At 43.3% G+C, this 13,605-nt stretch overlaps 1 protein-coding gene across 1 annotated transcript in view; it reads left to right on the plus strand.

Moving 5' to 3' along the window:
- Positions 1–13,605, plus strand: part of LOC129856147 (uncharacterized) — a 97,515-nt gene that overhangs the window by 67,469 nt on the left and 16,441 nt on the right. The window contains exons 13-14 of the mRNA XM_055924252.1: positions 915–1,097; positions 1,964–2,243. Of these exons, the coding sequence (XP_055780227.1) occupies positions 915–1,097; positions 1,964–2,243 (463 nt within the window). The remainder of the gene's footprint in view (positions 1–914; positions 1,098–1,963; positions 2,244–13,605) is intronic.

Consider the following 13,605-nt stretch of genomic DNA (forward strand, 5'->3'; position numbering starts at 1 on the left):
TAGGAGAGAGATTACCTCTATCTAGTTATCTCTACCATGATGGTATGAGAGAGATTACCTCTATCTAGTTATCTCTACCATGATGGTAGGAGAGAGATTACCTCTTTCTAGTTATCTCTGTATCTCTACCATGATGGTAGGAGAGACATCAGCTCTATCTAGTTATCTCTGTCTATATAATGATGGTAGGAGAGAGATTACCTCTATCTATCTCTAGTTATCTCTGTCTATATCATGATGGTAGGAGAGAGATTACCTCTATCTATCTCTAGTTATCTCTGTCTATATCATGATGGTAGTCCCTCAGCACCACCGTGAAGGATTATATTATCTCTCTACTTCTCTTTGTCAGTGCTGGCATGATGTATTCATCTCTATCAACGTGTCCCTGTCATGGTGTCTCTCTCTCTCTATTCATCTCTGTCTACTGACAGGATAAAATGTGTTTCAGTGGGGAGGACAGAGCTATTCATTATTCTATTTTGGCACCCCCTGGTGGTGTGGCCAGGGAGTGCCATGTTTTCAGGCCAAAGTTACACCTTGAGTTGGGAAGTGCTGGTTGTTGGGGCGGGAATTAGGTGGCCAGAGCACCTGGATCTTCAGTACTCCCATGATGCACCACCCTTACCCACAGATCTAAGGAAGAAACCACCTGGATCTTCAGTACTCCCATGATGCACCACCCTTACCCACAGATCTAAGGAAGAAACCACCTGGATCTTCAGTACTCCCATGATGCACCACCCTTACCCACAGATCCAAGGAAGAAACCACATGGATCTTCAGTACTCCCATGATGCACCACCCTTACCCACAGTTCTAGGAGAGAAAAACACTCAACTGACCTCAACTGTCTATGAGAACGTCATTCTCTCTCTTCTCCCTCTCTTCTCTCCCTCTCTCTCTCTCCTTAGCTCCAGGACAGAGAGTCGATGGTGACCCTGTTGGTGGGGTCGCGGTACGGTATCAGTCAGGTGGTGAACCACAAACTGAGCATCATGACCACCCTCACAGAGTTTAGCAGTATCACACGCATAGAGCTGCTACCAGAGTCTGACCGTGTCAGTCTGGTCAAGATATATCTACAGGACATCAAGGTATGATACACAAACACAGACATGCACGCACGCACGGACTAGCAGACACACACACACACACACACACACACACACACGCTATAAAGCCAATTTCGCCAAAAGCTAGTTTCCGACTACTGAAAGACGTGTTTTTATCACTGATGCCTCGTCTTCTCTCCTCCTCTCTCTCTTCTCCCTCCTCTCCTCCTCTCTTTCTTCCCACTCCTTCTCTCCTCTCCTCCTCCTCTCTTCTCCCTCCCTCCTCTCTCTCTTCTCCCTCTCTCCTCTCCTCCTCCTCTCTTCTCCCTCTCTCCTCTCCTCCTCCTCTCTTCTCCCTCTCTCCTCTCCTCCTCCTCTCTTGTCCCTTCTCCCTCCTCTCCTCTCTGCTCCCCTCCCCTCCTCTCCTCTGCTCTCCTCTACTCCCCTCCACCGCTCCTCCTCTCTCTCTTCTCCCTCCCCCTCTCCTCCCCCTCTCTCCTCTTCTCCTCCTCTCTTCTCCCTCCCTCCTCTCCTCATCCTCTCATCTCCCTCCATCCTCTGCTCTCCTCTACTCCCCTCCCCTGCTCCTCCTCTCTCTCTTCTCCCTCCCCCTCCTCCCCCTCTCTCCTTCTCTCTCCTCTCCTCCTCCTCTCTTCTCCCTCCCTCCTCTCCCCCTCCTCTCGTCTCCCTCCATCCTCTGCTCTCCTCTACTCCCCTCCCCCTCTCCTCTCTCTCTTCTCCCTCCCTCCTCTCCTCCTCCTCTCTTCTCCCTCTCTCCTCTCCTCCTCTCTCCCCTCCCTCCTCTCCTCCTCCTCTCTTCTCCCTCTCTCCTCTCCTCCTCTCCTCCTCTCTCTCTTCCCCCTCCCTCCTCTCCTCCTCCTCTCTTCTCCCTCTCTCTCACTCCCCAGCCTATCACCCTGTTGTTGGAGTCAGTAGCAGCTAAGGAACTGTCCTGTCTGGTGGCAGGGTACTGTCGTGCCCTAGTGGACCCCAGCCTCATCATCTTCCCCTGGTCACAGGACGCCAAGCAGCACCGCGTGTCCGCCGAGGAGGGTATGCTACCACACACGAACACAAACACACACACACACCAAATCTCTGCTGAGGAGGGTACAATACCACCCCACTACCAGGCTAGAGGGTATGCTACCACAGACGGACACAAACACACACACACACCAAGTCTCTGCTGAGGAAGGTACAATACCACCCCACTACCAGGCTAGAGGGTATGCTACCACAGACGGACACAAACACACACACACACCAAGTCTCTGCTGAGGAAGGTACAATACAACCCCACTACCAGGCTAGAGGGTATGCTACCACAGACGAACACAAACACACACACACACCAAATCTCTGCTGAGGAGGGTACAATACAACCCCACTACCAGGCTAGAGGGTATGCTACCACAGACGGACACAAACACACACACACACCAAGTCTCTGCTGAGGAAGGTACAATACCACCCCACTACCAGGCTAGAGGGTATGCTACCACAGACGGACACAAACACACACACACACCAAGTCTCTGCTGAGGAAGCTACAATACCACCCCACTACCAGGCTAGAGGGTATGCTACCACAGACGGACACAAACACACACACACACACACACCAAGTCTCTGCTGAGGAAGGTACAATACCACCCCACTACCAGGCTAGAGGGTATGCTACCACAGACGGACACAAACACACACACACACCAAGTCTCTGCTGAGGAAGGTACAATACCACCCCACTACCAGGCTAGAGGGTATGCTACCACAGACGGACACAAACACACACACACACCAAGTCTCTGCTGAGGAAGGTACAATACCACCCCACTACCAGGCTAGAGGGTATGCTACCACAGACGGACACAAACACACACACACACCAAGTCTCTGCTGAGGAAGGTACAATACCACCCCACTACCAGGCTAGAGGGTATGCTACCACACACGAACACAAACACACACACACACCAAGTCTCTGCTGAGGAAGGTACAATACCACCCCACTACCAGGCTAGAGGGTATGCTACCACACACGAACGCAAACACACACACACACACACACCAAGTCTCTGCTGAGGAAGGTACAATACCACCCCACTACCAGGCTAGAGGGTATGCTACCACAGACGGACACAAACACACACACACACCAAGTCTCTGCTGAGGAAGGTACAATACCACCCCACTACCAGGCTAGAGGGTATGCTACCACAGACGGACACAAACACACACACACACCAAGTCTCTGCTGAGGAAGGTACAATACCACCCCACTACCAGGCTAGAGGGTATGCTACCACAGACGGACACAAACACACACACACACCAAGTCTCTGCTGAGGAAGGTACAATACCACCCCACTACCAGGCTAGAGGGTATGCTACCACAGACGGACACAAACACACACACACACCAAGTCTCTGCTGAGGAAGGTACAATACCACCCCACTACCAGGCTAATCACAACAGGGACAACGTCCTTTCAGTCAATTAAGGAATTGAAAAGTAACATGTATTTTCCATAAAGAGTTTGAATTGGTGAGTTGACATCTGCCACTCTAATGATATCAGTTTAGAATGTTTCAATAATTAAATCGTTGAAGAGAAAAGAAGAAGGAGACAGTAGAACTAGGTTGTATCTGTGTCAGACAGTAGAACTAGGTTGTATCTGTGTTAGACAGTAGAACTAGGTTGTATCTGTGTGTTAGACAGTAGAACTAGGTTGTATCTGTGTATCAGACAGTAGAACTAGGTTGTATCTGTGTGTCAGACAGTAGAACTAGGTTGTATCTGTGTGTCAGACAGTAGAACTAGGTTGTATCTGTGTGTCAGACAGTAGAACTAGGTTGTATCTGTGTCAGACAGTAGAACTAGGTTGTGTCTGTGTTAGACAGTAGAACTAGGTTGTATCTGTGTCAGACAGTAGAACTAAGTTGTATCTGTGTCAGACAGTAGAACTAAGTTGTGTCTGTGTATCAGACAGTAGAAATAGGTTGTATCTGTGTTAGACAGTAGAACTAGGTTGTATCTGTGTATCAGACAGTAGAACTAGGTTGTATCTGTGTGTCAGACAGTAGAACTAGGTTGTATCTGTGTGTTAGACAGTAGAACTAGGTTGTATCTGTGTCAGACAGTAGAACTAGGTTGTATCTGTGTCAGACAGTAGAACTAAGTTGTATCTGTGTCAGACAGTAGAACTAGGTTGTATCTGTGTGTCAGACAGTAGAACTAGGTTGTATCTGTGTCAGACAGTAGAACTAGGTTGTATCTGTGTCAGACAGTAGAACTAGGTTGTATCTGTGTTAGACAGTAGAACTAGGTTGTATCTGTGTGTCAGACAGTAGAACTAGGTTGTGTCTGTGTCAGACAGTAGAACTAGGTTGTATCTGTGTGTCAGACAGTAGAACTAGGTTGTATCTGTGTGTCAGACAGTAGAACTAGGTTGTATCTATCAGACAGTAGAACTAGGTTGTATCTGTGTGTTAGACAGTAGAACTAGGTTGTATCTGTATCAGACAGTAGAACTAGGTTGTATCTGTGTCAGACAGTAGAACTAGGTTGTATCTGTGTTAGACAGTAGAACTAGGTTGTATCTGTGTGTCAGACAGTAGAACTAGGTTGTATCTGTGTGTTAGACAGTAGAACTAGGTTGTATCTGTGTCAGACAGTAGAACTAGGTTGTATCTGTGTTAGACAGTAGAACTAGGTTGTATCTGTGTATTAGACAGTAGAACTAGGTTGTATCTGTGTGTTAGACAGTAGAACTAGGTTGTATCTGTGTGTTAGACAGTAGAACTAGGTTGTATCTGTGTGTCAGACAGTAGAACTAGGTTGTATCTGTGTGTCAGACAGTAGAACTAGGTTGTATCTGTGTCAGACAGTAGAACTAGGTTGTATCTGTGTCAGACAGTAGAACTAGGTTGTATCTGTGTGTCAGACAGTAGAACTAGGTTGTGTCTGTGTCAGACAGTAGAACTAGGTTGTATCTGTGTGTCAGACAGTAGAACTAGGTTGTATCTGTGTGTCAGACAGTAGAACTAGGTTGTATCTGTGTGTCAGACAGTAGAACTAGGTTGTATCTGTGTATCAGACAGTAGAACTAGGTTGTATCTGTGTGTCAGACAGTAGAACTAGGTTGTATCTGTGTGTTAGACAGTAGAACTAGGTTGTGTCTGTGTGTCAGACAGTAGAACTAGGTTGTATCTGTGTGTCAGACAGTAGAACTAGGTTGTATCTGTGTTAGACAGTAGAACTAGGTTGTATCTGTGTTAGACAGTAGAACTAGGTTGTATCTGTGTTAGACAGTAGAACTAGGTTGTATCTGTGTGTTAGACAGTAGAACTAGGTTGTATCTGTATCAGACAGTAGAACTAGGTTGTATCTGTGTGTTAGACAGTAGAACTAGGTTGTATCTGTGTGTTAGACAGTAGAACTAGGTTGTATCTGTGTGTCAGACAGTAGAACTAGGTTGTATCTGTGTGTCAGACAGTAGAACTAGGTTGTATCTGTGTGTCAGACAGTAGAACTAGGTTGTATCTGTGTGTCAGACAGTAGAACTAGGTTGTATCTGTGTGTCAGACAGTAGAACTAGGTTGTATCTGTGTGTCAGACAGTAGAACTAGGTTGTATCTGTGTGTCAGACAGTAGAAATAGGTTGTATCTGTGTCAGACAGTAGAACTAGGTTGTATCTGTGTGTCAGACAGTAGAACTAGGTTGTATCTGTGTGTCAGACAGTAGAACTAGGTTGTATCTGTGTGTCAGACAGTAGAACTAGGTTGTATCTGTGTGTCAGACAGTAGAACTAGGTTGTATCTGTGTGTCAGACAGTAGAACTAGGTTGTATCTGTGTGTCAGACAGTAGAACTAGGTTGTATCTGTGTCAGACAGTAGAACTAGGTTGTATCTGTGTTAGACAGTAGAACTAGGTTGTATCTGTGTTAGACAGTAGAACTAGGTTGTATCTGTGTTAGACAGTAGAACTAGGTTGTATCTGTGTCATACAGTAGAACTAGGTTGTGTCTGTGTTAGACAGTAGAACTAGGTTGTATCTGTGTTAGACAGTAGAACTAGGTTGTATCTGTGTGTCAGACAGTAGAACTAGGTTGTATCTGTGTGTCAGACAGTAGAACTAGGTTGTATCTGTGTGTCAGACAGTAGAACTAGGTTGTATCTGTGTCAGACAGTAGAACTAGGTTGTATCTGTGTGTCAGACAGTAGAACTAGGTTGTATCTGTGTGTCAGACAGTAGAACTAGGTTGTATCTGTGTTAGACAGTAGAACTAGGTTGTATCTGTGTGTCAGACAGTAGAACTAGGTTGTATCTGTGTTAGACAGTAGAACTAGGTTGTATCTGTGTCAGACAGTAGAACTAGGTTGTATCTGTGTCAGACAGTAGAACTAGGTTGTATCTGTGTCAGACAGTAGAACTAGGTTGTATCTGTATCAGACAGTAGAACTAGGTTGTATCTGTGGGTCAGACAGTAGAAATAGGTTGTATCTCTGTCAGACAGTAGAACTAGGTTGTATCTGTGTGTCAGACAGTAGAACTAGGTTGAATCTGTGTGTCAGATAGTAGAACTAGGTTGTATCTGTGTGTCAGATAGTAGAACTAGGTTGTATCTGTGTCAGACAGTAGAACTAGGTTGTATCTGTGTTAGACAGTAGAACTAGGTTGTATCTGTGTATTAGACAGTAGAACTAGGTTGAATCTGTGTGTCAGATAGTAGAACTAGGTTGTATCTGTGTGTCAGACAGTAGAACTAGGTTGTATCTGTGTCAGATAGTAGAACTAGGTTGTATCTGTGTCAGACAGTAGAACTAGGTTGTGTCTGTGTTAGACAGTAGAACTAGGTTGTATCTGTGTCAGACAGTAGAACTAGGTTGTATCTGTGTATCAGACAGTAGAACTAGGTTGTATCTGTGTTAGACAGTAGAACTAGGTTGTATCTGTGTGTCAGACAGTAGAACTAGGTTGTATCTGTGTGTCAGACAGTAGAACTAGGTTGTATCTGTATCAGACAGTAGAACTAGGTTGTATCTGTGTGTTAGACAGTAGAACTAGGTTGTATCTGTGTGTCAGACAGTAGAACTAGGTTGTATCTGTGTTAGACAGTAGAACTAGGTTGTATCTGTGTGTCAGACAGTAGAACTAGGTTGTATCTGTGTGTTAGACAGTAGAACTAGGTTGTATCTGTGTGTCAGACAGTAGAACTAGGTTGTATCTGTGTGTTAGACAGTAGAACTAGGTTGTATCTGTGTATCAGACAGTAGAACTAGGTTGTATCTGTGTGTTAGACAGTAGAACTAGGTTGTATCTGTGTGTCAGACAGTAGAACTAGGTTGTATCTGTGTTAGACAGTAGAACTAGGTTGTATCTGTGTCAGACAGTAGAACTAGGTTGTATCTGTGTTAGACAGTAGAAATAGGTTGTATCTGTGTCAGACAGTAGAACTAGGTTGTATCTGTGTCAGACAGTAGAACTAGGTTGTGTCTGTGTTAGACAGTAGAACTAGGTTGTATCTGTGTGTTAGACAGTAGAACTAGGTTGTATCTGTGTATCAGACAGTAGAACTAGGTTGTATCTGTGTGTTAGACAGTAGAACTAGGTTGTATCTGTGTGTCAGACAGTAGAACTAGGTTGTGTCTGTGTTAGACAGTAGAACTAAGTTGTATCTGTGTGTCAGACAGTAGAACTAGGTTGTATCTGTGTGTCAGACAGTAGAACTAGGTTGTATCTGTGTGTCAGACAGTAGAACTAGGTTGTATCTGTGTGTTAGACAGTAGAACTAAGTTGTATCTGTGTGTCAGACAGTAGAACTAGGTTGTATCTGTGTGTCAGACAGTAGAACTAGGTTGTATCTTTGTGTCAGACAGTAGAACTAGGTTGTATCTGTGTCAGACAGTAGAACTAGGTTGTATCTGTGTGTCAGACAGTAGAACTAGGTTGTATCTGTGTCAGACAGTAGAACTAGGTTGTATCTGTGTGTCAGACAGTAGAACTAGGTTGTATCTGTGTGTCAGACAGTAGAACTAGGTTGTATCTGTGTCAGACAGTAGAACTAGGTTGTATCTGTGTGTCAGACAGTAGAACTAGGTTGTGTCTGTGTTAGACAGTAGAACTAGGTTGTATCTGTGTGTTAGACAGTAGACCTAGGTTGTATCTGTGTGTCAGACAGTAGAACTAGGTTGTATCTGTGTGTCAGACAGTAGAACTAGGTTGTATCTGTATCAGACAGTAGAACTAGGTTGTATCTGTGTGTTAGACAGTAGAACTAGGTTGTATCTGTGTGTCAGACAGTAGAACTAGGTTGTATCTGTGTTAGACAGTAGAACTAGGTTGTATCTGTGTGTCAGACAGTAGAACTAGGTTGTATCTGTGTGTTAGACAGTAGAACTAGGTTGTATCTGTGTGTCAGACAGTAGAACTAGGTTGTATCTGTGTGTTAGACAGTAGAACTAGGTTGTATCTGTGTATCAGACAGTAGAACTAGGTTGTATCTGTGTGTTAGACAGTAGAACTAGGTTGTATCTGTGTGTCAGACAGTAGAACTAGGTTGTATCTGTGTTAGACAGTAGAACTAGGTTGTATCTGTGTCAGACAGTAGAACTAGGTTGTATCTGTGTTAGACAGTAGAAATAGGTTGTATCTGTGTCAGACAGTAGAACTAGGTTGTATCTGTGTCAGACAGTAGAACTAGGTTGTGTCTGTGTTAGACAGTAGAACTAGGTTGTATCTGTGTGTTAGACAGTAGAACTAGGTTGTATCTGTGTATCAGACAGTAGAACTAGGTTGTATCTGTGTGTTAGACAGTAGAACTAGGTTGTATCTGTGTGTCAGACAGTAGAACTAGGTTGTGTCTGTGTTAGACAGTAGAACTAAGTTGTATCTGTGTGTCAGACAGTAGAACTAGGTTGTATCTGTGTGTCAGACAGTAGAACTAGGTTGTATCTGTGTGTCAGACAGTAGAACTAGGTTGTATCTGTGTGTTAGACAGTAGAACTAAGTTGTATCTGTGTGTCAGACAGTAGAACTAGGTTGTATCTGTGTGTCAGACAGTAGAACTAGGTTGTATCTTTGTGTCAGACAGTAGAACTAGGTTGTATCTGTGTCAGACAGTAGAACTAGGTTGTATCTGTGTGTCAGACAGTAGAACTAGGTTGTATCTGTGTCAGACAGTAGAACTAGGTTGTATCTGTGTGTCAGACAGTAGAACTAGGTTGTATCTGTGTGTCAGACAGTAGAACTAGGTTGTATCTGTGTCAGACAGTAGAACTAGGTTGTATCTGTGTGTCAGACAGTAGAACTAGGTTGTGTCTGTGTTAGACAGTAGAACTAGGTTGTATCTGTGTGTTAGACAGTAGACCTAGGTTGTATCTGTGTGTCAGACAGTAGAACTAGGTTGTATCTGTGTGTTAGACAGTAGAACTAGGTTGTATCTGTGTGTCAGACAGTAGAACTAGGTTGTATCTGTGTCAGACAGTAGAACTAGGTTGTATCTGTGTCAGACAGTAGAACTAGGTTGTATCTGTGTCAGACAGTAGAACTAGGTTGTATCTGTGTCAGACAATAGAACTAGGTTGTATCTGTGTGTCAGACAGTAGAACTAGGTTGTATCTCTGTCAGACAGTAGAACTAGGTTGTATCTGTGTTAGACAGTAGAACTAGGTTGTATCTGTGTATTAGACAGTAGAACTAGGTTGAATCTGTGTGTCAGATAGTAGAACTAGGTTGTATCTGTGTATCAGACAGTAGAACTAGGTTGTGTCTGTGTCAGACAGTAGAACTAGGTTGTATCTGTGTGTCAGACAGTAGAACTAGGTTGTATCTGTGTGTTAGACAGTAGAACTAGGTTGTATCTGTGTCAGACAGTAGAACTAGGTTGTATCTGTGTGTCAGACAGTAGAACTAGGTTGTATCTGTGTGTCAGACAGTAGAACTAGGTTGTATCTGTGTCAGATAGTAGAACTAGGTTTTGTATCTGTGTATCAGACAGTAGAACTAGGTTGTATCTGTGTCAGACAGTAGAACTAGGTTGTATCTGTGTCAGATAGTAGAACTAGGTTTTGTATCTGTGTATCAGACAGTAGAACTAGGTTGTATCTGTGTTAGACAGTAGAACTAGGTTGTATCTGTGTGTCAGACAGTAGAACTAGGTTGTATCTGTGTTAGACAGTAGAACTAGGTTGTATCTGTGTGTCAGACAGTAGAACTAGGTTGTATCTGTTTGTTAGAAAGTAGAACTAGGTTGTATCTGTGTCAGACAGTAGAACTAGGTTGTGTCTGTGTCAGACAGTAGAACTAGGTTGTATCTGTGTTAGACAGTAGAACTAGGTTGTATCTGTGTGTCAGACAGTAGAACTAGGTTGTATCTGTGTTAGACAGTAGAACTAGGTTGTATCTGTGTGTCAGACAGTAGAACTAGGTTGTATCTGTGTGTCAGACAGTAGAACTAGGTTGTGTCTGTGTCAGACAGTAGAACTAGGTTGTATCTGTGTGTCAGACAGTAGAACTAGGTTGTGTCTGTGTGTCAGACAGTAGAACTAGGTTGTATCTGTGTGTCAGACAGTAGAACTAGGTTGTATCTGTGTTAGACAGTAGAACTAGGTTGTATCTGTGTGTTAGACAGTAGAACTAGGTTGTGTCTGTGTTAGACAGTAGAACTAGGTTGTATCTGTGTGTTAGACAGTAGAACTAAGTTGTATCTGTGTATCAGACAGTAGAACTAGGTTGTATCTGTGTGTTAGACAGTAGAACTAAGTTGTATCTGTGTGTCAGACAGTAGAACTAGGTTGTATCTGTGTGTCAGACAGTAGAACTAGGTTGTGTCTGTGTGTTAGACAGTAGAACTAAGTTGTATCTGTGTGTCAGACAGTAGAACTAGGTTGTATCTGTGTGTCAGACAGTAGAACTAGGTTGTATCTGTGTCAGACAGTAGAACTAGGTTGTATCTGTGTGTCAGACAGTAGAACTAGGTTGTATCTGTGTGTCAGACAGTAGAACTAGGTTGTATCTGTGTGTCAGACAGTAGAACTAGGTTGTATCTGTGTGTCAGACAGTAGAACTAGGTTGTATCTGTGTTAGACAGTAGAACTAGGTTGTATCTGTGTGTCAGACAGTAGAACTAGGTTGTATCTGTGTTAGACAGTAGAACTAGGTTGTATCTGTGTCAGACAGTAGAACTAGGTTGTATCTGTGTCAGACAGTAGAACTAGGTTGTATCTGTGTCAGACAGTAGAACTAGGTTGTATCTGTGTGTCAGACAGTAGAACTAGGTTGTGTCTGTGTGTCAGACAGTAGAACTAGGTTGTATCTGTGTGTCAGACAGTAGAACTAGGTTGTATCTGTGTGTCAGACAGTAGAACTAGGTTGTATCTGTGTATCAGACAGTAGAACTAGGTTGTATCTGTGTCAGACAGTAGAACTAGGTTGTATCTGTGTCAGACAGTAGAACTAGGTTGTATCTGTGTGTCAGACAGTAGAACTAGGTTGTATCTGTGTGTCAGACAGTAGAACTAGGTTGTATCTGTGTCAGACAGTAGAACTAGGTTGTATCTGTGTCAGACAGTAGAACTAGGTTGTATCTGTGTCAGACAGTAGAACTAGGTTGTATCTGTGTGTCAGACAGTAGAACTAGGTTGTGTCTGTGTGTCAGACAGTAGAACTAGGTTGTATCTGTGTATCAGACAGTAGAACTAGGTTGTATCTGTGTATCAGACAGTAGAACTAGGTTGTATCTGTGTGTTAGACAGTAGAACTAGGTTGTATCTGTGTGTTAGACAGTAGAACTAGGTTGTATCTGTGTGTCAGACAGTAGAACTAGGTTGTATCTGTGTATCAGACAGTAGAACTAGGTTGTATCTGTGTGTTAGACAGTAGAACTAGGTTGTATCTGTGTGTCAGACAGTAGAACTAGGTTGTATCTGTGTGTTAGACAGTAGAACTAGGTTGTGTCTGTGTTAGACAGTAGAACTAGGTTGTATCTGTGTGTTAGACAGTAGAACTAGGTTGTGTCTGTGTTAGACAGTAGAACTAGGTTGTATCTGTGTGTTAGACAGTAGAACTAGGTTGTATCTGTGTGTCAGACAGTAGAACTAGGTTGTATCTGTGTATCAGACAGTAGAACTAGGTTGTATCTGTGTGTTAGACAGTAGAACTAAGTTGTATCTGTGTGTCAGACAGTAGAACTAGGTTGTATCTGTGTGTCAGACAGTAGAACTAGGTTGTATCTGTGTGTCAGACAGTAGAACTAGGTTGTATCTGTGTGTTAGACAGTAGAACTAAGTTGTATCTGTGTGTTAGACAGTAGACCTAGGTTGTATCTGTGTGTCAGACAGTAGAACTAGGTTGTATCTGTGTTAGACAGTAGAACTAGGTTGTATCTGTGTCAGACAGTAGAACTAGGTTGTATCTGTGTCAGACAGTAGAACTAGGTTGTATCTGTGTGTCAGACAGTAGAACTAGGTTGTATCTGTGTCAGACAGTAGAACTAGGTTGTATCTGTGTGTTAGACAGTAGAACTAGGTTGTATCTGTGTGTCAGACAGTAGAAATAGGTTGTATCTCTGTCAGACAGTAGAACTAGGTTGTATCTGTGTGTCAGACAGTAGAACTAGGTTGTATCTGTGTGTCAGACAGTAGAACTAGGTTGTATCTGTGTCAGACAGTAGAACTAGGTTGTATCTGTGTGTCAGACAGTAGAACTAGGTTGTATCTGTGTGTTAGACAGTAGAACTAGGTTGTATCTGTGTTAGACAGTAGAACTAGGTTGTATCTGTGTGTCAGACAGTAGAACTAGGTTGTATCTGTGTTAGACAGTAGAACTAGGTTGTATCTGTGTGTCAGACAGTAGAACTAGGTTGTATCTGTGTGTTAGAAAGTAGAACTAGGTTGTATCTGTGTCAGACAGTAGAACTAGGTTGTGTCTGTGTCAGACAGTAGAACTAGGTTGTATCTGTGTTAGACAGTAGAACTAGGTTGTATCTGTGTGTCAGACAGTAGAACTAGGTTGTATCTGTGTTAGACAGTAGAACTAGGTTGTATCTGTGTGTCAGACAGTAGAACTAGGTTGTATCTGTGTGTCAGACAGTAGAACTAGGTTGTGTCTGTGTCAGACAGTAGAACTAGGTTGTATCTGTGTGTCAGACAGTAGAACCAGGTTGTGTCTGTGTGTCAGACAGTAGAACTAGGTTGTATCTGTGTGTCAGACAGTAGAACTAGGTTGTATCTGTATCAGACAGTAGAACTAGGTTGTATCTGTGTGTTAGACAGTAGAACTAGGTTGTATCTGTGTGTTAGACAGTAGAACTAGGTTGTATCTGTGTGTCAGACAGTAGAACTAGGTTGTATCTGTGTGTTAGACAGTAGAACTAGGTTGTGTCTGTGTTAGACAGTAGAACTAGGTTGTATCTGTGTGTTAGACAGTAGAACTAGGTTGTATCTGTGTATCAGACAGTAGAACTAGGTTGTATCTGTGTGTTAGACAGTAGAACTAAGTTGTATCTGTGTGTCAGACAGTAGAACTAGGTTGTATCTGTGTGTTA

The sequence above is a fragment of the Salvelinus fontinalis genome, chromosome 5 (genome assembly GCF_029448725.1).
Source record: "Salvelinus fontinalis isolate EN_2023a chromosome 5, ASM2944872v1, whole genome shotgun sequence".
In the NCBI taxonomy this organism is placed as follows: Eukaryota; Metazoa; Chordata; class Actinopteri; order Salmoniformes; family Salmonidae; genus Salvelinus; species Salvelinus fontinalis.